The sequence below is a fragment of the Equus asinus genome, chromosome 2 (assembly GCF_041296235.1).
Source record: "Equus asinus isolate D_3611 breed Donkey chromosome 2, EquAss-T2T_v2, whole genome shotgun sequence".
NCBI lineage: Eukaryota > Metazoa > Chordata > Mammalia > Perissodactyla > Equidae > Equus > Equus asinus.
Genome location: NC_091791.1, coordinates 63,222,554 through 63,247,606, shown reverse-complemented (window position 1 = coordinate 63,247,606; position 25,053 = coordinate 63,222,554). Strand labels below are relative to the sequence as shown.

At 42.5% G+C, this 25,053-nt stretch overlaps 2 protein-coding genes across 17 annotated transcripts in view; one reads left to right on the top strand and one right to left on the bottom strand.

The window, feature by feature from the left end:
* The window catches only part of DUSP29 (dual specificity phosphatase 29), a 56,134-nt gene extending 48,817 nt beyond the window's left edge, over positions 1-7,317 (top strand). For all 3 annotated transcript variants that reach the window (XM_070490883.1, XM_014860637.3, XM_044757515.2), the window contains one exon: positions 3,834-7,317. In XM_070490883.1, coding sequence (XP_070346984.1) covers positions 3,834-4,078 — 245 coding nt within the window. In that variant the 3' untranslated portion in view covers positions 4,079-7,317. The remainder of the gene's footprint in view (positions 1-3,833) is intronic.
* Positions 7,318-9,115: 1,798 nt separating this feature from the next.
* The window catches only part of KAT6B (lysine acetyltransferase 6B), a 193,285-nt gene continuing 177,347 nt past the window's right edge, over positions 9,116-25,053 (bottom strand). For all 14 annotated transcript variants that reach the window (XM_070490727.1, XM_070490773.1, XM_044757489.2 and 11 more), the window contains 5 exons: positions 20,230-20,461; positions 19,759-19,918; positions 18,831-19,166; positions 15,866-16,157; positions 9,116-13,228 (listed from right to left, as the gene is read on the bottom strand). In XM_070490727.1, the coding sequence (XP_070346828.1) occupies positions 10,689-13,228; positions 15,866-16,157; positions 18,831-19,166; positions 19,759-19,918; positions 20,230-20,461 (3,560 nt within the window). In that variant the 3' untranslated portion in view covers positions 9,116-10,688. The remainder of the gene's footprint in view (positions 13,229-15,865; positions 16,158-18,830; positions 19,167-19,758; positions 19,919-20,229; positions 20,462-25,053) is intronic.

The window sequence follows — 25,053 nt, the reverse complement described above, 5'->3', positions numbered from 1 at the left end:
CTTCATCAGATTATGGGAATTCACTTTTTGGTAAAGGCCAAAGGGGAAATATTTAACCGAAATCACCATTTGTCCAAGATTGATTGTGGCCTATGATTGGCTCATAAAATCAATTTAGTGGATGTGACCAGTATTTCTTTAAGAAAATTTTTTTTAATTGAATATATTTGGAAAGAATAGAAGACATCAGCATGCATGCACATCGTAAAAGTACATAGTATTTTGTGAAATTTTTGTCTGACACACGCACACTTGTGATACCACAGAGCATTTCAGAGCTCCAACTCTGGTGTCAGGTGGCCTGGGCTTGAGTCACAGTTCTGCCACTTCCTAGCTGTGCTACTTGGACAGGACAAGTCACCTTTCTGCACTTTAGCTACCTCCTCTGCAAAATGGGGATAATAATTTTGTCTACCTCTTTGGGGCATTGTGAGGATTGCCTATGATAAAATATGTAAAAACATACTCGGAAGATATGGGGGTGAGATGAGGCTACGTACGTGTTAGCTGTGAATTTTATGTTGTGTTTTTAGGGATCACACAAAAAAGTTTGGAAGCCACTGATCCAGAAAGTTCCAACCCTGACAATGCTGTCTTCACTCAGGGCCCTGGCCTTGGCCCGTGTCTAACTCGCAGAGGGCCTCCTAGTTTCTCTGGTGTGAGACATGCTGGGAACCGGCCAAATGCAGCCTTCCTTGCTTTTTCTTCTCAACTCTCCTAAGAGCAGTTTCTCACCACCTGATGCTGGGCCCCAAAGGGTGCTGCTCAGCAGAGCCACAGAGCAAAGAGGGAGAAGCGCCCTGAGAGTCTGGGGACATGCCCTTCACCCTAGGGAGACCCAGCAAGAGCACATAGCTCGTTAATGCAGCCGTCATATAAACAAAATTTAGCTTCGGCAGCTCCTGCTGGAGCTGACCACTTCCCACTACTTTCCCCCTTTCTCTCCCACCCCATCTCTCTCTCTTTCGCTTCCCTCTCACTTCCCCATCCTCCCACTTAACAGACTTCAGGCTCCCAAAAGTCTTAATGAACTACAGGTTTCATTTGTTTCAAACATTTAGTCATGACAGAAAGAATTACCCTTTTTGCCAGGAGAGGAAGAAACGCTTTTAGTTATCAGCAGAGCTGGCAGGCGGCCAGCAGCCTCTGGAACAGTCTGTGGGGATTAGAATGCCAGACAGAGGTAGACATTCCACTCCAGAAGCACGGTCCTGCCGGGTGATAGCTGGGGCTAGCCTCCTCCAAACCTGACTCACAATAAAGAAGCTGGCCCTGCTGCCTGCCCTCCTTTCTGGCCAAGGTGCACAAGGCAGAGGTGGTGCAGCCACACTCTTGTAACTCAGCAACATGCAGAGGGGATTGAAGGGCCGCCTGGTTAGCCTGTGGAGATTCGTGAGAATGAATTGTGACAAAATTAATCGTTCCTTATGGGGCACCTCTCTGCGCCAGCACAGTGCGTGTGGCGAGGCCTTCAGTGGATCTTTACGATTGGGCAGGGTGCGCAGGCCTCTCCAGCCAGGCCAGGGTGGAGAGAGAGAATCCTGGTGCCTGGGGTTCGCGGCCTCTTGATTTCTCGTGCTGCCTCTGCTGCTGACCATCACCACTGTCCTGGGCATGTCCTGTGAGGAAGATGAGGGGGCAGAGGTGAGAGGGACACAGGGGAGTCACATCCATTCAGAAGCTGTTCCAAGCTGTTTTTTCCAAGCTGTTCTCATACTCTGCTCCATAAACCCAGTGATGTCCATGAGTGTCTCCTTGGTCATCCTTCCAGGCCTCAGGCCTAAGACTCAGGAACAGGGACAGCATTGGAGTCACACAGCTCAAGCTGTCCCAACCAGCTCAACCCCAGTGGAGGGATCCCAGAACCACAGGAGAGGGTGGCCACTGGGATGGCAGTGGTGGGGACAGGTAGAGAGGCTAATCTCTTACTTTCTCTGTCCCCAGAGCACAGTGGCCAGTGGCCAGAGTAGAGCCTCAATAACAAGTTGCTTTCAACTATTTCTAGTGATGGCACCAGCTTTCAGGGTGACCTCTGGCAAGTCATTTCACCTCTCTGAACCTTTTTGCCATCTGTAAAGCAGGGATGATGATAATGAAACCCTTAAGGTTGTATTAAGGATGAAATGAGATGAAGTGCGTTGATGCACTGTGTGCGCTCTAGAACACCACCAAATGCAGGACAGAAGGATCAGGGAAACTCCATCGCATAACGACATCTCATCTGGGCCCAGGTGTCCCCACGGTAGTGGCCAAAGGAGGTTTTTTTTTCTTGTGGAGATTCTTCTAGATCTCTTGTTCTCAAACTTTTTGGTCTCAGAAAACTTTTACACTCTTAAGAATTATTGAAGACCTCAAAGAGCTTTTGTTTATGTAAGTTATATCTATCAATACCCTTTTAGAGATAAAAACTGAAAAATGTAAAAATATTCATTCATTTAAAAATAATAGACCCATTGCATATTAACATAATATAGTATTTTTATGAAAACTTTATTTTCCAAAATAAAGTTAGGGAGAAGAGTGGCATCATTTTACATTTTTGCAAATCTCTTCAAGGTTAAGCTTATTAGAATCCAGCTGGATTCTCATCAGCAGCTTCTGCGTTGAGTCTGCTGTGATATATTGTTTTGGTCACAGTATATTAAGAAAACCCAGGAACACTCAGATATGTAGTTGGAGAAGGGAGGGATATTTTCATAGCCTTTCAGATAATTGTGAATATTCTTTGATACTACACCAAAACTGGACAAGTGATAGCTTCTTTTTTTGTTTGTTTAAGGTATGTTTTTTGGTGAGGAAGATTGGCCCTGAGCTAACATCTGTTGCCAATCTTCCTCTTTTTTTTTTTTTTCTCCCCAAAGTGCCAGTACATAGCTGTATATCCTAGTTGTAAGTCATTCTAGTTCTTCTATGTGGGACGCCACCACAGCATGGCCTGATGAGCAGTATGTACGTTCATGCCCAGACTCCCAGCATCCAAACTCGGGAACCCCAGGCCGCCGTAGGAGAGTGCAAAAACTTAATCGCTATGCCACTGGGCCGGCCCCAAGTGATGGCTTCTTAAAGGCTGGTTGTGATGTGGAATCTATAGCCATATCAATAAAATTTATACTCTGTCACATAAAAATTCATTGGTCTGTCTTGCACTTTGAATGGATTTTTTACCCATGCATGATTTTTTACTATCCCGCATTGGTCATTTAGAAAATATTGGTTTACTGAGTTATGTAGATCCTCCAAATGCTGACCATTTCCATTGTACGTATCAAAAAAACACATTTGTAAATATCACCACCAATCTTAACAGAAAATCTTAAAAGTATTGGGAAACTGTCCACCTCATGGTGATAGATACAAGTTTTCCAAAATTCTAATTTTTGCTTGAAAGTTTGCATTTTATCACTGGCAACAAATACGGTCAGTGGTTTTCTTTGATGTAACAAGCTACCTTTTTTCACTTTTGAGAAAAACTCTGACAAATACCCAAGTTTGAATTACCATGGTTTTTCTATCAGTCATTCTTTCAAGCAAAAATGATGTTTCATGAAACAGTGGCTAATTCAGCTTACAGCTCAATCTCCGATGTGCTTTTCCTTGAGAGAACAACTGTACTTTGGGACGCAGCCAAAGTGCTTTCTGTGTACATCCCTTTTTAGCACACAGAATATTAAGAAGTGTAACCAAGGGCTGAAATTTGATAAAATTAATTTTTACTGCTACATCAAGGATATTCTTAAGGGATGTTGGCTTTCTTCCCCCTGAGAGTGAATGGTGGTGAAGAAAGCAATGACTACCAGTACAGTTTGCTGCCTCTTCTCCCTGTTCCATTTCAGATAAGATCCTGGTTCACTGCGTCATGGGCCGCAGCCGGTCGGCGACCCTGGTCCTGGCCTATCTGATGATCCATAGGAACATGACCCTGGTGGACGCCATTCAACAAGTGGCGAAGAACCGCTGTGTCCTACCCAACCGGGGCTTTCTGAAGCAGCTCCGGGAACTGGACAAACAGCTGGTGCAGCAGAGGCGACAGGCCCAGAGCAGCGACAACAGTGAGAAGGCCAGTGAGAAGGAGCTGTAGGGTCCCACAGGGAGACAGCAGAGACACTGGGAATGCAGAGGGAAGGCTGAAATAGCTCTGGCCTGTGACTTCGTTTGTCATGGAGAAGGGACAGTGAAACTAAAGCTTGACTTCTTCCAAACAAGCTCAAACTTCCCAGGTGTGTGCTGATGAACAGGGAAGATTGAAAGCTGTCCCTTGGAGAAGGCCAGTACTTGGCTTCCCAGCAAAATGGGTCAGACAGGCTTCCCAGCCAGAACTGGTTGTAAATGAGCACATGGTTCTGCACAAAGGCACCTGTATTTTTTTTTTTTTTTTTCTGTATAAGATGGAAGCAGAAAAGGATTTAAAAATGTGTAAGCATTGTGTTGTAATTAAATGTTTGGCTTTGTCTGAAAGTCAGATTCTTAAAAAATAATTTTAAAATATACATTTATTTTCTAACCACAGAAAAGTGCCTGGGAGAGCTGTGTTACAGGAGAGTTTGCACAGCTTCTCAGTGAATCCCTTTTCTGGGACATCTTCATTTCCTTACCTTCTCCTGCATCCTCTTTCGATGGAATCCCCGGGCTTGGGCCAACCTATAGGTGCTGCTCTCTGGAAACTGTGGAGAGTGACTCATTTGGTAGAAGTGGGGAATGGGGGTCCTGAGTCCTTATACAGAGGCCTCTGCTTTGGGCTCCTCCATTTCCTCAGGGAGCCAGGGCTCTTTAGAATTTTAGCAGAGCTGACACTACTCAGAAAAATTCACTAAATTGTGGTAAATTTGGACAAGAATTTGACTACAATTTTGAGAAAAAGAGGGAGGAGACACTCTTTAGGGGACTGGAACTTGGGGAAGCTCCTTTCATTGTGATTCTAGTCAAAGCAACACGGGCTAGTTTTCAGTCACACCAGAAAGTATTCGCAAATGTGTTTGCTCTAGAATGGGAGAATGAGGCAGCCAGGTGAGCTCAGGTGTGGAGTTCTCCTACCCATGAGCTAAGCCAGTCGCCATGACTGTGTGATCTCATTCTTGAGGAGAAAACAGCCGCAGGCACCAAGAGGCAGAGATGGCTTCTAGAACCAGGAACAGTAAGCCATACAGAACCGAAAAAGAGATGCTGATGGAGATGCCAGCAGGGAAGGACCAGAAACCAAAACCACCTGAAGAAAGCAAAAAGAGTATGATAAAGGCCTGTTGGAAAAATAAGAAAAAGGGCCCATTCCTCTACTTTGGTTGTGGTTTTCACAGAATGAAAGGGGAAGTTCTTGATGGAGGGAGGATAATGTCCAGAGGCTCAGCAGCTGTAAAGCCACCCAAGAGGCATCTTGTAACCTTTGCCAGGCTTCCCTGTTTTTGTGCCGGAGGAAGAACTTGTGGCCTGGGCCCCTATGGCTGGGCCTGGCTTTCTGGGACTGCACAGGGTCTGCTCTGGGACAGTCATGTTGGCTCAAGAGAAATCGGGCCCTCATAATGACACAGATTTGGGTGTGAGGGGAGCCAGACACAGGCTCTTCGGAAAGGGACTCTCGGGTCATAGTGGCCCCTAGCTAGACCTTCCCATCACAGGATCCCGATAACCCCCTTGACACTCATTCATCTTCTAGGTCTCATCTATTCCTTGTCCAAAGAGAAATCAGTATTTCCATTTTAAGGAAATATTACATTTTCTATATCATAATGAAATATTTACATTTAGGTGAATCCATATGTGGGCAGGATGGAACATCTAGAGGTCCACTGCTGACGTTCTCTTGGGTGTCCCTCCGCCTTCCTACATGCTCTCACCTCTCGGTGGGGTTATGAGTCCTGCTGAGGACAGCAGAAGCAGAAAACTTTAAAGTTGGAGGTCTGGTCTCTTCAAGATGACTCCTGGGAACCACAGGTAGGAGAAAGGAGGAACAGAAGTTTTTGCAAAAGTGTTTCAAGTCTTCAGAAGTAAAATATTAATTTGGTCAACAAATATTGATTGAGAATCTATTACATGCCAAAAACTGGTTTAGGAAGCCAAATGTCAAAAACAAAAATGCATGCTGTGATAAAGTGCAATGAGGGAAACAGGTACTGGGGTGGAGAACAATTGGGGGCAGGATGGGGAAAAAATCCACTTTACACGGGATGGTTGAAGAACACCTCTCTAAGGAGATGAGCTGAGCTGAGACGTGAAGGAACTCGTCTTCCAAATGGGGCGGGAACATTCTAGGCCGAGGAACAGCACAGGAGAAGGCCCTGACGTGGCAAGAGGTATGTTTTTGAGGAAACACACTGAGGTGGTGTGTTTGAGGAACTGCCCATCAGTGAAGCTGCAGCTCGTGGGGGAGGAGGAAGTGCAAGGAGACAGGGTAGAGAGACTAGATTTTATTTCAAGTGCAAAGAAAGACCACTGAAGGGTTTTAAGCAGGGGAATGGTAGGATCTATGCTTTATGATCACTCTCGAAAGAAAAAGTCACTCTTGCTGAAGAATGGAGAATGGATTGTAGGGAGGCAAGAAGGGCAGCTAGAAGGCTGTCGGAGCTATTGACAGGGAAGAGGACGACAGCCTGCACGAAGCACCAGGGGACTAGTATTCAGGATTATTTTAGAATTATCCTGGAGAATTGACAGAACCTGCTGAGAGGGGAGGGAGAAATGAAAGGTATCAATTCAGTTTCTTGGTGGTGCCTTAATCCTGAGATGCAGTTGACCATGGCAGAAATGGGGGGAGGGGGCTGCAGATCACCAGTTACGTCATGGCTGTTAGACGTACAAAAGGTGTCCCATGTCATTTGACCTTGAATCCAGTGAGAGGTCAGAGGAATGTTCACAGCTGGAGGTAATAATTCTGGGTGTTATCCATCTAGAGGTGGAATCTGAAGCCATCATACTGGATGAGATAATGAGAGAAAATAGAGAGGAAGCACCCAGGCCTGAGTGCTTGGGTGTCAGGGGGAGATCCAGGAAAGCGGACAGAGAAGGGAGAAGGAAGACCAGGACTGTGGAATTATGGAAGCCTGGATACAAAGAAATCGAAGGGACTGTTTCATCATGTGACAGTACTTGTACTCTTAGTAAGACTGACTGTAGACCACCGATTGCTTGTGACCACGAAGTACCCTGTATTTATATAGCACCTAACAGTTCTTAGAGCATCACATATTCATAAGCTAATCAGAGATGACAAGCCTTTTCACAGAGTCGTGTTCTAGGAAAAAGAGCTGTGATTTGGAAAAAATTGGGTTTGTTGCACCTCAAATTTTAGCTGAGTTTGGGCAATAAATTAGCTTCTTTGAGCCTCAACGCCTCATCTTAAATTGGATACAACTGCCCCATTTCCTGCACAGGGTTGGTGTGTGGAACATGTGGGAGGACTGTTTATGAAAGCTTTGCAGCAATATTGCAAGTCATTATTTTAAAAATAGAATGTGGGTGAGGAAGGTCGATGCCTTCACACCTGGGAAGGCCCCACTTGAGCTATTAAAAAGTAAAGGTTGGCAACTGACAACCACTTGTTAAGACTTTTATAAATGAAAGAACATGGTACTGGGTTTAAAAGATGTGGCCGGTTAATGAACCTCAACCTTATGGCGACCACATTTCAGTTCTGATGAATCCAGCTCCTGTTTTCCAGGACCCTCAGTGTCCCATTTAGGTCTGAATTGATTTCTCTAGTGACAGCAGGTGAGGAGACCGTGCGGGCTGTTCTGAGGCCACCTCAGCTCAGCAAATTTCTCTCATATGCTAAGCCTTTCTGTTCTGTCAATGAATGCTGTGCTGGTACCTGGCTACGCTGCAGTCCTTAGGGAGCCTGTGAAACACAAGGAGTTGCCAGTACTGTTCTGAGATTCTGGTCTAGCAGGTCTGGGGTAGTGCCTTATCCACAAACTCCCTGGAGGACTGCGGGGCAGTCAGGGTGTGGGGGTGGAGTCCCGGTATCACACTGACCGTAGGGTGTGGTTATCAAGCTACTGCCAAAACGGAACACAGAGGGGCATCTCAGTCCCCAAAGAATCTTAACACAAGAGGAAAGAGACCAAATATTTGAACGTTTCAAGGTGAGGCCAGTGGGAGGTTCTGCGTATCTTCCAATCAGCTTGTTAGCAGGACCCCACCTCACCTCCCAGGCTCGGGCAGCCTCTTCCCTGATGTGTGGACCCCCTGGGCTGCTAAGCTCCTTGGCTGCTCCTGGACCGATGCAGCGGTGCTTCAAACAAGCAGCAAACCATTGCCTCTCACTCTGAAGGGAGGTTAGAAGCTTCCTTTCCTACCAGCACAGCAACGTAAAGGTTCTCTTCTCCCCTTTTTGAGGACAGGCCTTGGAGAAGCGTCTTCTTCGAAGCCCTCCCTCAGCCACTACAGATTTTCCCCCACTGACTGTGCAGTTGTGGAAGGAAGGGACTAAAAGATAACATCTTGACACTAAAGAAGTTACTCTTCCTAACTGTGAGAGAAAAAAATACTAAGGGTGAGGGCACAAGGCGAACCATCACTGTGGGCCCTCTGTTGGGGCCTGTGACTCCGGGGTCTATGCTCCATTCTGCCTCTTCAGAGTTCTATTCTGTCTCCTCAAAAGCTTGTGTCTATGATCAGTACAACATCTGATTTTTTGTGTTGAACCACTGGTGGAAAAGCAATGCTCTTCCTCCAAGAGTTTGAAAGTAGTGACCAGCTGCTCTGGCGAATTGTGAGCACCCACGTTTAGAAACTGATAGCTTAACGGGCCAGTTTCACATGGGTGCCAAGTCAAACATTCATTTCTAGGCTTGTCACTGGAATAATCAAATGTTTTAACAGTCAGAACTTTCTCTGAATTCCATGTTTGTGAACACTGACATTTTTCTTTTTGGTCTAAACTTTAGATTCTAAAGAACACATCCAATCACTCATTCACAACAGAGCAAAACTTGCACACCTTTTTTAAGAAAATGATTTTTCAAACATACAACCCCAAATTGGGTGCTTTTTTGTATTAATGTTTATAAAAATGAAATTTGCTACTGCTGCACTAGGCCCGGAGGGGAGTTTCTACAGACTGAACAAATGAGGCAAATGGATATCTGTGCAGGATCCCTTTGCAAATGAAGATCAAAGTCAAAAAGAAAAAAACAAATTCACTTTATTTTAAAGACAATGATTGGCATACAGAAGGTATGCACTAGCATAAAATAAACTTTCATGAAAAGCATTAAAATCCATTATAAATTAATTTATTAAATAGGTATTTGGTATATGTGATGGTTTTATAAGATATTACTCTTATTTATTGCCAACCCTCTCCCCCAAAGTCAAAACAAATCAGAAAACCTCATAACTCCAATTTACACTAAATAATTTATTTTCCCAAAATGTGTATGTGTTCTGAGATGTGACACATGATACAGTTCAATTGGTCATTCTCTATCAATCATAATATGACAGGACACAAGAGGCTAAAAATGGCTCATCATAATTTATTTTATGTTAAAATGTACAGCTTTTTTTTTGTTTTGTTTTGTTTTTTTTTGAAGTGACTGACTAAAAAGAGAACAGATAAATACAAGAGTGTCGCTGGCTCCTATTTTATACAAGGATCTCGCCTCTCCTCCTTGGCCCTTGCAGTCACCCTGTACAGGTACAAAGGCTACAAAAAGGAAGCAATATAAACAGACACAAATAACTTTTTTGCTTTTTTACATGCGATTTGTAAGCTTAGTTTGAGCTATTCACAAGCTACTTCTCTATTTTTCCTTAAAAAATAACTCCAATATTTTATAAAGATAGAAAAATCTACAGATGGAATGAAAATGTAAAGTTAGAGGCATTTCCATAAAATAGCAACTTTACACCAAATTCACTATTTTTTTTAAATCCTGCCAAGTATTTGGACATATATGAAATGTTTCAAAACCTGACAGATAAACACTGAGATATGCTTCATTCAATAAACAGAAGTCTGCATTTATAAAACAGAAAGCTGCCTTTTTTCCCCAAAGAAATCTGTCACCAAAATGGAAAAGGGTCTCAACTTTACACCAAACATTTAGCAATAAAACCCTTTTGACTAACCAAACGGGAATAGCTTTTATAGCTCTTTACAGTTTTATAATTAACAAAAATATAGTTTTTTTTAAACCCTCAAATTAGGGCACCCTAATCAAGGCAAAAAACTTAAGAAATGGCTTACCGTTAGCACAACACTTGTACAGTACTACAAAATGCACTGTCACTAACAAAGACATTAGCGGCATGCTGAAGTGTCACCTTAAACAAAATATACAATAACTGAAATGCTAAAGGCATTTACATGGAGTGGACAGGGAAGAAAAAAAGCTCTAGGTTCAGTATTAAAACAGATAATTTGGGGGGTGGGGCTTGATATCCACATTGTTTAACGGAAGCAGGCACGACAAGTGGCTGCCTCCAAATTGTAGTCCAGAGAGGCCTTCCTTTGCAGAGAATTTCATATAAAAGTAACAGAAACAAAAGTACCAAAAAAGAAAAAGGAAAAAAAGAAAAACAACTTGTATAAGGCTTTCTGCTGCATACAGCTTTTTTTTTTTTTTAAATAAATGGTGCCAACAAATGTTTTTGCATTCACACCAATTGCTGGTTTTGAAATCGTACTCTTCGAAGGTATTTGTGCAGATCAATCCAAGAGTGATGCCCAGGGGTTTTGTGACTGCCCAGGTTGCCTACCTTCTCATGTAGGACCCATTGAGAGATTGTTTGGACATGCCTGTGTTCATGTAGCCGTGATGCCCAGGGGCCGTGTACATCATGTTACCATGGGGCGGGGTCTGCATTGGCTGCTGGGCATATGGCTGGGTTCCCATCATGCCCATCTGCATCTGCATAGGGTATTGGGGCGTTTGATTCATGTAGCCATGATTGCTGTGGTAGCCACTGTTCATCATTGGCTGGGACATGCTGTACCCATTCATGGCATTGAGAGTGTTCATGTTCATGTTGACAGAGTTGACATTGTAGGCTGGGGCGGGCATCAGGTTCACACTCATGTTCATGCCTCTTTGCATTGTTAAAGTCCGTGCAGGACCCTGCATGGCTACGGTCTGGGAGCGCCCATAGATTTGCGACTGATGGGTGGCAGCGGCTGGTGACAGAGATGCCGATTTGGTTCTCATGGAGACGTGGCCCTTGCTGGCAATCTGGGTTTGCAGTCTTTGGCTGTGGGAGATACCAATATTTGATGCAGCCATGTTTCGTTGCAAAAGAGGCGGTGGCAGATTCATTGGAGGAGGAGTCAGGTTGGGGGGTGGGGTCATGGTAGCTTGTGCTTGGGGTCCCCCAGGGACAGAGTGTGGAGACTGGGAAAGCTGAACAAGCCCTGTGTTACTTAATGGTGTGGACAAAGAGGCACTGTTTGCATAGGAAGTTACAGCAGCGGAATGGCTGTAAGGCAATGAATGATCAATAAGTGTATTAGTTAACTGCTGTAGTTTGGCAAGGCTGAAGGTGGCTGATGGCTGTGGGTAATGCCCAGCCCCAAAGTCACTTTGACCCATCCGTTCATATAAGCCAATATTGGCATTGCCAGTCTCAGGGATCTCAGCCAGCTGCATCGGCGGGGTGAAGTTAGCAGCCATGCTACACGGAGCCAGCTGCTGGCTGCTGCTCGGAGGCCGCTCCACCACACAGCCTTGAGGAGACTTGACGTTGCAGGTGGGGGGAGAACTGATGCTGGTTTGTTGCAGCATGCTGCAGCTCCCACTGATGTTGGACATCTGCTGGGTGACAGCGCAGCTGCTCTGTGTCAGATTGCTAGAGGTGAGGTTGCTATAAGAGCAGCTGTTCTGTGAAGAGCCATTTCCACAAATGCTGCCACCCATAGTGGAATCATAGCTGCTAGGGTTTTCGTAGTTCTCAGTTGTGCTCTCAATACTTCCCAGGTCACTAAATCCACTGTCTACGACTTGCTGTGAATGATCTGAAACTGACGGGACATCCATCATTGGACTGGTTTCCATGTTCTGCAAAGATGGCACTGAGATGGCACTTTGATCTGGGCTAATTTGGGCATAGCTATTTTCTAGGGCAGGAACACTTGGGCTGTTGACAGAACGTACTGACTGGCCAGGATGGGAATGGACAGATGAAACCGGGCTACTGTGGTCTGACTGTTGGCAATCATCCAGCGTGGCAGCGATTTGTGGACTTTGGTCTGCATGGGTGTAGTTCTGTAGGCTTCTACAGGCCTCTTGAGTCTCGGCACAATCCTGAAAGGTATCGTCCTGTTCACTGTTCTCCTGGGTCAAAGACTGAACTGCCTGGACTGTCTCAGAGTCGATTTCCATGGTTGCTGTATTTCCCTCTTTGAACTCAGAATCCACTTCTTCCCTGTTCTTTTGGTCCTGCTTCTGTGCCTGTTCTTCTGGGGGTTCCTCATCAGATTCAGGTGCCGTTTCAGTGTCTCCAGCAAGCTCCTTAGGTTCACTGTTACAAGAAGCTGCAAGATCAACGCCACAGTCCATTAAGACCTCTGGGTTTGAATGACTAGGCTGGACACTAAGGTCTAAAAAAGCCTCCTGGTTTTCCAGTACTTCTTTGAAGGCTTCTCTTGGGTGTTCTTTCTTCTCTGCTTCCGCAGACTCCATATGACTATCATCTTCATCATCTGCATCATGACCCTCGTTGTGAGATGGTTCTTCATCCTCTTCCTCCTCCTCTTCATGATCATCCAAACGGACAGAGTCTTCTTTGTCCATGCAGACTCCTGGTTCCTCTTTTTCCTGACTTTTAGCACCACCAGGATCTTTTTCTACGTTTCCTTCTTCTTCCTCCTCCTCTTCCTCTTCTTCTTCTTCCTCCTCCTCCTCCTCTTCCTCTTCAGGTTTGATTAGATCGTCTTCTGGCTTTTCACCTGGTGATTTATTTGGACTTATAGGTGCACATGTTTCTTCCCTTCTGTTTTCATCCCGAGGCAGCAGGGGTTCCACAGCTTCCTCAACCTCCTCCTCAATCCTGGTGGAAGTAGGGCTGGTTTTGTCCTCTGGAGTCTCCTTCTGTTCTTCCACTGTTACCTGGTCATCAGGTTCCATGGGTGTTTCTGGCGGGGTGTACAAGTTTAGTTTAAATCCAGTCTTCCTCTCTTTGTTTGGTCTCCACTTAGATAGACCATGCTTTGTTCCTTTTGGCCATACTTGTTTGCACTTTAGAGGTTCAGGATTGTCTCTACTGCCTTCTTTCAAGTTATTAGCATCATCATCCATATTGTCTTAGTGAGGAGACAGACAGAGAGGGGAGGAAGAAAACAAAGTCTTAGAAAGCATAACCATGAACAACTTGAATTCATTCTTCTAAATTAATTAGCAAACACTGCTTTCAATTTAGCATTTTAAGAGTTGATGGTAAAGACAGAATTAAAAGTAATATAGAATAATATTGTGGTATAAACTGAGTAAATAACCTAGGCCTAGGAAAATAACACATGCTACACACGCACACGCTTAAAAGAAAGCTGTACTTTTTATAGGAAGCACATGGATAAAGGCAACTATAATAAGTTGATTTGAGTTTAACAAATAAGACATTCTCTGATGCAAAAGCCTGGAATTCCACAATGGAAAAAAATCCATTTGAACTTTTATACATTAGAAAATACAGGGAAACAGGGTTAATGCTAGCTCATATCCAAATCATCACAGCACTGAGGAAATGAATAGAAATCTAACTTGCATATTTATCCTGAGAAAGTGAACTTCTGTTTGTGGACATTTTCTGTATTTAAATGATCTCAGATGACATTATTTACTTTGACTTGAATGTCCTCTCTGGCATAAAAATAACCTGTGTTCCTCCGAAACAAACGAATTAAATAACTAAATACCCAAAATACAAATGTATCTGCAGTCTACTACAGGATCATCATTTTTACATGACACAAACTATAATGTATTTACCATGAAATTATTGAACATTTAAAATACAGCTACTCTTTTTATCACTAATTCTGTCCACATTGTATTTTGGATCAATTTGCTGCTCAAATGTATGGTTTGAATATTAAAGTAAATAAGAAGTAAACCATAATTGTCAAGTTCATTTTAATTCAGCTCATCTTATATCTACTGTACCTGTCTGCACATATGAATATAAATATATAAATATATTTATATAAATACAAGCAAACAAATATATGCATAAATATAAATATAAAATATCCAAGTCTTCTTAGGATCTTTAGAAAATTAAAGATCATACTGATCTCTTGATGGGGTCAATTTAAAGAAAAAGCTTTACAAAGAGAAATATCCTTATTAGAAACACTATTTTGGAGAACAAAAACAAGATCTAATAATCAGTGTGGAACAGAGATCTCTTTTGCCAGAATGCAATGATTTCCAATGCAATCAGTCAAAGCAGGGTACGCTCTTAGCTCATTTATGTAATAAAGGGTTAGAGATGAACTTACCTGCAAGTATTACACTCAAACTGGCTAGCTGAAAAGAACAGATACGTGATGTGGACTGATTCCTTCAGAAGCACAAAGTACAGTACTCAGTTAACAAACATCTCAAGATGTTCGAATGGTTTCATTTCTCTTCACATAGGCAGGGAATAGCCATGCAAATGCCCCTGGATTTCATATGCTACTGGACCTATCAGCTTCTGTAGCAACACCTCTCTAAACAGAAGATGAGTTTCCTGATAATTATTTTTTAAGAAAGAAGAAGATCCTGAAAGGAATCAAATGTAATACGGCCATTTATAATCTTTAAGGGCAAATGGCACAAAGTGGAGAACGAAGGCAGTGATGATTCATTTATAGGCTCCCGAGAAGACAGCTAAGAAGTGGAAATAAGGCTCAATTTTCACAAAAAAATGATCTCTTGCTGCAGTTTGTTGTTGTTGTTTGTATGTTTCTTTGTTTAAAGAAACTAAAGAACAAGGCTTGGTTTCTCTAAACCCAGGGTAAGATGTCATTCCCTCAGCAAAATACTGTATGCAGCAATAGTATTCTTATTAATTCAGAAATACAGGTAGATGCTTGCTCAAGTTCTTAAAATTGTGGCTTTTCAAAAGCAAGAGTGATAACCTGTGGTTCCCAGGGAAATGAGATAGGCTGTACCCTAGATGGGAATAAAGTAAAGTTTTGAATTTCAGCAGTAGAGTAGGAAGCCTGTCCCACATTTCCTTATGATTCAGCTGGGAGCACGACTTCCCAGACCAACAGGCAAGGGATGGTTGCTTTTAAACAGGGCATCAAAGACGATGCACTGGTGTTTAGTATTTTTTTAGAGGATGGGGTGAGGTGTCCCTGCCAATAGCAACTGTAAAAGAATAATTTACAAGAAAGGACAGTTTTCTGATTTCTATATTATCCTATACTATCAAAGCTAACAGTGATGGTGTGGGGGTGTGGGTAAGTTTAGAGGATTCTCTATAATAATATAGCCTAAGACACCACTGATTATAAGATGCACCATCAATTTACTAATATTTGTTTTTCAGGAAAAAAAAGAAACAGTTGCATTCAGTGTTGACACTGATAATAATATATACCTTGATTTCAAAAATATTAAATGTGAAAAAAAGTACATTTTAAAATCAAGGAAATGCAGTGTGTTCCTTATTGAGAGACTTCAAAATTTTCGAGGATAAGCCACTTTCTGGAAAGTAAGATAAACCCACCTAGAGGAATGTTCTGGCCTTAGAAATTGTTTAACATAAAATCCAATTCCAGGAAGAAGGTATAGAACGTTTTATGAATGAGAAAGGATATATGAGCACTTATTCGTGGTGGGTTGGCACAACCTCAGAGATGCCTTTGGATATAACTCCAGGTGCCTGCCTCTTGGCAGTAATATACAGATATTCACAAAGGTAGGATTTTTATAATTCTTCCACTTACTTCTACAAGGGTCAGAATTCTTAAAGCAACGATTGTCTTTTCCTTCCTCTTCCCCTGTTTGTCTTTTCTTCCCAGGCTGATGTTGGAATGCTTTTCTCAGGGGGGGCTTCTCGCCATCTTCCTCCACTTCAATCTCACAGGTAGGTTCCAGCTGTGGCATTGGCCTCTCTTCATCTGAGTTGTCAAAGGGCTCATTCAGTACTTCTGTCGTTTCAGAAATGGTCTCAGTTGTTACACTGCTGTTGATCCTCCTGCGTTTACGACCTCTTTTCTTCTTTAGTACAAAAGGCCTCTGAAATTAATTCCAAACATAATACATAAGAGCTCATGAGAAATTAAATGGTTGAAGTCGACATGCAGCAAACATGTACTGAACGCGTGCCTGAGAATCTGACATGTAAAGACTTCTGTAATGCCTTTGTACTTAACCTTCCATTTGATGTTTAACATCTCACTTGGGCTTCAACTACACAGGCAAGTGTTTTCCAAATAAAACAGTTGTTTACTCAAGCAGATGCTTTGAGAGGGAACATCCTAGCAGCTTAACTGTACATTTTAAAAGCTAAGGTTTGCTTTTCTAACACACATTTTCCATTGGCACTTGCTGGCATCAATATCATGTACACCATAGCTATTAAGTTATCAAGGACACCAATGTTTCTATAAGTGATACAATAATTAACCAGCCACTGGGTCACTCATTTAATACTTGATAACTGTTCAAGAAGCATGTACCACATGCAAAGCACTATAGGAAATACGATGGTACACAAGACGAGCCTACTTGTCCCCCATTTCACAGGACCTCAGGAACAATGAAAAGGGAAGAGAAAAAGGTACTGGAAGAAAGGATTACTTTACTGTTTAAAATGTTAACAGAGTCCAGTATTGGTGGCTGCAGGGATGCCAGTAGCTGATAATTTTACAAAATATTTTAATAGAGAAAGCATCTAAAAAATTAAAAGACATGTGAAATGTTTTACCTATATAAGATGTAAAAAATTTTTTTCTGGGGCCAGCCCCGTGGCCGAGTGGTTAAGTTTGCACACTCTGCTTCGGCGCACCAGGGTTTTGCCCGTTCAGATCCCTGGTGTGGACATGGCACCGCTCGTCAGGCCACGCTGAGGTGGCATCCCACATGCCACAACTAGAAGGACCCACAACTAAAATATATAACTATGTACTGGGGGCATTTAGGGAGAAAAAGCAGGAAAAAAAAAAAAAAGATTGGCAAGAGTTGTTAGCTCAGGTGCCAATCTTAAAAAAAATTTTTCTTTTAATTGCACTTAAGGTTGGCACCAATGACTCTCCATAATTGCAATTATAAAGTATTTTTTCCCAACCAAAAAGTATCTAATGATACAAAATTCAGATGCAGGAATAATAGGTAGATTTGCTGCTAAAATGTAATGTCAATAATAGGGCCAAAAAATTATGGAAAATACATTGTAAAGAAGGTTCAACATAATTGGTTAAAACTCAAACTCTAAGTAAACTGTATCCAAGAATTATTGTGTCTCATTTTCTCATTTTTTTTTTTTTAAGATTGGCACCTGAGCTAACAACTCTTGCCAATCTTTTTCAATTTTCTTTCTTCTTCCCAAAGCCCCCCATTACATAGTTGTTGCTTCTAGTTGTGAGTGCCTCTGGTCATGGCATGTGGGACGCCGCCTCAGCGTGGCCTGATGAGCGGTGCCATGTCCACGCCCAGGATCTGAACTGGTGAAACCCTGGGCTTAACCACTCAGCCACGGGCTGGCCCTGTCTCATGTTTTTAACTCTTTGACTGTTCAATGAAGTACACATATTAGCCTGCTAATCATATTCTGTAATTTAATGTTTATGGTTATCAATCCCCCCAGTTGGCCTGTCCTCCCTAGTGCACTAGAATTTTCTCAAACATGAGTATAGACAATATAAAGAACTGGTTTTCTTTAGATTGAGTCCATTTATATGATGGCAGTATATATCATGCCTTGGATGATTCTGGTTTCTGATGTTTTTAAAACAAATTTCTTTTGTTATATATAATTCATGAATGTACTTTCCTTGTAAGAAATCAAAACATTATTCATAAACCCAAAGTCCACTTTATGGGATGGTTCATTCTACCAGCTCCCCACAGCTGCCCTTCCACTAGAAGACTGCCAGGCTTAGAAGAATGCGTACCATCTGAAAGGTGGAACGGCAGATTCTTTGACAGACACCACACAGGATAGCTTTGGGGCTGAGCCTTAACTTGTGTTTCTCTAGTAGTCTTGTCAATACTAACAATATCTGGCCCCTCTCTGTCACAGACAGATACTGAAGAGAAAGATATTAGATCTGGGTTGAGCACTTATCTAAAGACAAAATCAATTTTTTACCTTCTGCACAGGGTGTATCTACTAAGCCATGAAGACACTTCAGTAATGTGTACGTGGCCACAAATGCAAAATAACAGCTTCAAAATGAAGGACCTAAAATACCTTCTAACAATTCTATGCAAAGAACAAGAAAAAGAAATAGCATCAGGAGCACCAGGCGTAGAGTGTGAGCACTCATCTGGTTCTTGCTTCATATCTAACGAGTTGTGAGACCTTGGACAAGTCTCCTAGCCTCTCTAGGCCTTGGTGTTTTCATTAAAATTCGGTGAAGGGTGGTTTAAGTGTTCTCCAGGGCCCTTTTCTGTTCCCATAGCCTGATTTACTCTAGTCCCACAAACCAGCAGGTGGCAGTAACTCCTAGACTAGAAAGCTGGCCTATTCCAGGTTTCCTGTCACAGCACTAACAAACCTCAAAAAGTAAACACAATCATGACTGTAAGATAAACAATAACGATATATGATCAGTAGGACTGGATACAAATAAACTACATCTAAAGAATAGAGAGTGAAACAAATACTAATAGATCTAAGAATGTTTGCAAAGACAAATAAGATTTGACTGAAACTGACTCAGACTGAAAGTCTAAACAGACACATACCTTTCTCTTTATGGCAACTGATTGTGGTTTAGTTAATCTTGGAGGAGAGCTTTGAATATTTTCTTCTTCCTCTTCTTCCTCCTCCTCCTCTTCTTCCTCTTCCTCCTCCTCCTCCTCCTCCTCCTCCTCCTCCTCCTCCTCCTCCTCTTCACTGCTCTCTTTAGACAGCTCCATCAGCTGCCCTCGCTCCCCTGCCACTGGCCGGCTCTCCGGGGAATGCAAATATTTATTTTTCGATTGTACTTTTGCAGGTGATTGCCTACTGTTGGCTCTAGATGACAAGATTTCTTGCTCCTCCTTTTCCCAGCAGCTAGCTTGTTCCATTAGCCGCTCAGCCTAAGGAGGGAGGGTAAAAATGGCCAGTGAGAGGACAGTTATGCAGCCAGAGTCTCTAAGGATCAAAGGCAAAGGATCTCTAAGTCATTTCTGATCAGGGCAGTTAGCCAGCCAAGCAACATTCCACCTGCGTCATCTCAGGACTCTTTTGCATCAGTTAGGATAACAAATCAAAGAAGATTGGGTTTCAAGGGATATTTAGCAGTATTAATGATGCAGCAAATTGATTTGAGTCCTTTATCACTACATTACACGCTCACTGGCACAGAGCACTTTAAGCAAGTTCATAAACACAAAGAATCGATTGACATTGCAGCCTTGGAGCTCGGCACCAAATTTGATCTGATTACATGCTGTCAGTAGTGAAAACGCTGCTTTATGATCAATGATAAATGTTTCATTTTTCATACTCAATTCAATAAAATTATCATGTCTTATCATGCAACCTCAGTTAGGATAAATTAGTGCCATATCATTTCACAAGCTCGCTCTCTATAACCAAGCTTTTGACAATGATGTTAATGACTTTCTCAGCTTAAGAATGCTACAAGATTGAAGTTACACAACTTAAGCTGATGAAGCCAATCATTACCTCTTTTTCAGCTTCTCGCTCTTCTTCAGAAACTGCAGCATTAGAAATTAAAATTGGGGTCCACCTCAGACTCTCTGGATCAAGTTCATTGGTCCGGGAGCAAGTTTTCAGCTTTTCCATGTGGCCCAATATCAACTTTTCTCTTCTAATGATGACAAATCTGTAATGTGATGAGGCAGAACAAAGTGCAATCAAAAGGTGGAATTTCATTTCACCTTCACATACTGACATATGCTAGCACTAACATTACCTGGGTTGGAAAAAATCAGAAAGCTCATCAATGAAAAGGCATATAGCAAATTGAAATTTGATTAACAAAGAAGTGTCATTTCCTGTTTTCTTTTCAGGAGAAAGGTTTTGATAATACTGTTGGGGAACCTCTTATCTTTAAGTGGAAAAATCTGCCTAACTCCAGGGGCCTTTTCTGATAAAGATGCTTGAGAGGCAGCCAGGGTCGCCCAGGGTACTCACCTGCCGTCCCTCTTGTCAATCATGTGGAGGTGCTGCAGAGTGGTGGCGATGTCGTGTGGGCACATGCCTGTAGCTCTGCTGATCGCCTTGATGCTGATGTGCCTCTCGTGGTGGTGGTAGAGGTATTCTAAGATGACGCTCTTCCAATAGGCCAGGTAGGACAGACGGCCCAGGTCAGAGAGTGGCTTTTCAGGAGACCCTGCTTGGCCTTCTCTTCTAGAAAGCAAATAGCCTAGGCGGAAAAAGCAAAAGTCGACCTCACCGTCATGTTTTCAGACTGGAACAGGGGACTCTTGAAATAATGTAAGTAGCAACAAGATAAAAACATCACATCGGAGAAGTGCATTCATTTTATGCATGTAGTCTCTTCCCAGTGACGGTGATTTGACATCGATGAAGTGTATGCTTCTGAATGTTTTATAGTGGCATTATAAGTCAATTCTTGTCACTAGTGACAGCAGCATCCCAAACATACACTGTTGCATATTTAACAAAACTAAGGTTGAAGACATAACTTCTGATAAGTCTCAGCATCCAAGTCCCCCACCAGCTTTAGATTCTTTCAAAAACTACATGTCAGGCATTTACTCAGATATCCTGTCCAGGGACCACCGCAAACATTAACAAGTAAGTTGTTTTCCGCAGGAAGGACCTAATGACCCTTTGACAGCTGGGTCTTAATAAAAGAGAAGGGCCTCTGTTGACTCAGATTCCATATTGCTTATTACATTTAACCAGCGAGCTAATCCGAAGCTTTATTTTAGGACTAAAAAAAGAATGTCTTTTAAGTCAACTGCTGCAACTCATATCAGCTCCACTAGCTCTATTTTCATGGAAATTAATGTATAATCCAATCCTAGAATATGTTGCTCGTACAAATTAAAACAAAACAAAACAACCTCTTTAAAACAAACTGTTTCGTGTATACCCAGAAAATCCCGGCGCATGGTAAGCTTTTGAACATGCATTCTGCAGCATTACTGTGAAAGTTCTTTGGCAGAGGAACTTCAAAATGAGAAAAACTTTAAATCCACTTGAAGGTAATGAACGAAAGCTGGCGGCTGTCTCAGTAGTTAAGAGCCACTTATGGAGTAGAGAAGAAATGCTATAAACTAATGATGTCTACCTTGCTCTAATTATCTATTTCAACACCTCACCTTCATGAACTTCCTAAATTTAAACAAACATCAACCACATACAGTAGGTGGCAGCAATTACAAAATCATGCTGCTCTGTAAACCATCCAAATCTTCAGCATTTTTCTTCTTTATCTACATTTCCAAAATGGCTGCATTCTCAAGAATTTTCTCAATTTTGGATTTTTTGTTAGAAGGAGAAATCAATGCCTCCGATGCATTTTCCTGCCTCTCAAAATCACTGTAAATAATGCAGAAATATAGAATAAGGAATCCAAGCTGACCCTAGCGGGGTACAACTACAGCATTTTGACGGTTTTAATCTGAATGCCATTATAAAAAATAGGCATATATTTAACTTTAGGTTTTGCTGAAGCCTTTGACTTATCTGTCTCTTTAATTCATGTTTAAGTGCAAAGGATTTGACTGAATGCAAATGAGCACCACAAAATCTTACAGTGAAACCACTGTCGACACGTCATCCGGCTGCACACAGAGGCTTTCAAGAGCAGCGTGTCAGGAATGCTAACAGTGATGGCCACTGTGCCGAATCCAGCCCACACCATGCCCTGTAAATATGGAGAAGAGCTCTCTGTTGCCAGAGTACAAAGGGTGCCCAAACCTCAGACCACAGATAATTGGCACATCCGTCACCTGCCTCCTAAGAGCTTGGCACACGCTGAGAAATTTACTCAGTCGGCTGGAGGTCTCAGCTCTGTACTCTTGCGCAGGGAGAGAACCATAGTGTCGTGGATATGAAACTATCCCCCTTTTGTCCATGAGATCCCACAATTAAAAGTCCCCTGCAGTGACTGTGAAATTCCCCAGCCCCTCACTGGTTCTTAGCTGAACTCCACAGCTGGGGACAGAAAGCACCTGCTCAGCCTAGCAGAAAGATTTCTGTACAACCAAAGTGGTCAGAAGGTGGTATGTGCCCTCCCTACCTTATGTCCCCCACTATGATGAGCAACCTTACCCAGGAAGCAAATGTATTTCTTTGTTCTGTCTTCTCTTCCCACAATCTCTACTCTGGGCTAAGAGGAAGCAGCCAGAATCCTCCCAAAACATATTTGACACAGCTGTTCATGTTTTCACACCCTGAGGCAGTACAGATACACCTTATCAGGGCCTGAGCCTAAACAAGATAGGCCACTGCAACTATCAGGCAACTTGGGGTCTGTGGAGAGCATTCAGGCATAAAACTTTCGGCACCTGCTACCCCCTCCATGTTAAGTGGCTGTCTCCTGGGACACTCACTGGGACACAGTCTGCAGTCTGTGCTGACACTGCCACGGAAGAGTCCCGGGGCCCATGGGGACCAGAGGAGGGGGCGGCATGGCAACGAGCCCTGTCGAGCATGCGTACACTGAGCCCACTGGACTTTCACAGCAAACACCTCCATACTGAGCTAGCAAAGGCTACAAAGCAGGAAAGCTACAAACACCTGACAGGAAGTGATCCTTTCCTGGGTGATGGGGAGAAAAAACTGCAAACAAAACTCCAACAGGAAACCTCAAGCAGGTTTTCAGGGATGATGGGCACCAACACTGCAGATCACATAGTGCCACTGCTGGGAGGCAGCGCTGCATTGCCTGCAGTTTGTTTTTCCTTCTCTCTGACTCATGAGACCCTCAAGAAGCTCACAGCAATGGAAGGAATTTACACTTATGCCAAGAGCCATTTGTAAGTCCACAGAGCCTCCTCCCGCAGGAGAAATTTTTGGTTTAAATGGAATCCATTTAAACAATCAAAATGACCAAGAATAAATTTCTGATTCCTTATTTGTCAAGTGAAATCACCTGTAATATATTAAAACATATAGCTTAGAAGAAAGTTTTGTCACGTCTAATCCATTTGTGCACTAAGTGGATGTAATATATAATTCAAATTTTCTACCTGCAGCAGGCACTTTCCCTCAAAAAAGCTACAGCTTCACTACTCTGACCTTCATAATATGGCATTTTTTAAATAATGAATTTCTTAGAGGAAGATAGGCACAGCTGCTAGCTCAGGGCTAATCTTCCTCAAAAACAAAATTAAAATTAAATAATGAATTTCTTGCCATCTTTTGTTTCCTCCTACTTTTTCTAGGTTCCTCAAATCATAATTACTATAGCCCACTGACAGAATAATTTTTGGTAAGAACATTTACTTATTAAGTGATTATAGAGATGTGGTGGTTTAAGTTACAGCTCTTAAATTTAACTTACCAAAAGACTCCAAATAATTGATCTAAGATGCAGGGAAATAAAAAGCACTTATCTTGGAAGCCGGTGTATTATCCTGAAGCATCTGAAACAAGTACAACACACCCCTGGTGAATAGATTCCCATGGTGCTCTAACACCTCTCCTTCACTCGGGATACTTTCCATCAGAAACCTGAACTATCCCTGGGGAAACCTGGCTGTTCAGACTGAAAACAAAGTGATGTTTGGAGGACAAATCTCAGTAGCTGCAGTACAATTAATTGCTGGTGAAATTATTCCCTTTAAATGGTCTGTTAGCCAGGGGTGCTGGTGAATAGCACTTACTCTGTGATCAGCAGGCCTGCAATTGGAAGCTGGCTAGCCCATAAACTCCTCACCTACGTCCACTATCTCGATACCAGCGAAAGCTGGCCGCTTCTTTTGCTTCACTGGAGCTACTTACCCAGGGAAGGTGAGGTCTGAGTTTCAGTACACGCCTTACACACTTAATTCAAAAGACTATCAAGGTGTTTGCTTAAAGGGAAAATAAGAACAATGCGATATCTGCAAAAAGTAAGCATTTCTAAGCTGTACTGCATGGGACCAAAATTTATATCACCTCTGTTAAGACTGACCTACTTGTAGTAAGAGAATCAGTTTTCATGTTAACTAGTCCTGATCCTTTGAGTTTGAAATGGTTAACTCCCTCCTAGGGGGAGGAAAAAAAAGTGATAGAAGAGTTGCCTTTGTGGAGACAGATCCATTAGGATAAGGAAGAAACTATCTAGACAAGGTCAAGATTTGTTTTTGCAGACCTAAATTCCCAAATTAATTGAACTCCCAGCACATTAATTGCAAGGTTAACCCTCGTTTAACATGAAACATTCCTTCCTTTTAAACTAGCAATATTTCCAGATTGCAGACTGGACGAGAAGTGGCATAATGTTCACAGGCAAGGATAAAGATTTACCCCACAAAAGCAGCTGCCCTCAACCCTTGCACACCTTCATCTTCTACCATTTGGAACCAAACCACATGAACTTTCTCAAACACAAAAGCATAAACTTTGGCAAGCTACTCCCAACTCCCATCTGCCTGGATTATGTGAGTTTGGGGTCACTAGCTGCTTTTAGGGGAAGATGATCTTCAAGGATTACACACCTTTCATCAGATACCTGTTTAACTCAGCAAACCCTGCTGAAAGGTTCCTATCAGTAGACAGCAGCGGGTGTGCGAGTCTGGGAACTGACACCAGGCCAGGGATTCATGGTGGCTCTTGAGCAGAGGAAATCCAACGGCTCTAATCACATATCTCGTGCTTGGGGACAGAAATTCACTGGTCCACACTCATCTGTTACTAGTTTCTAGGATTAAGCAGCTCTGTGACCAAGTGGCTGAATGGCATATTATCAAATAGTGATAAATGAACTTGACAGGCTATTTATGTCTCCTTGCTGAAATTTTGTGGTGATTTTGCAATTGGTAAAAAAGAAAGCTGAAC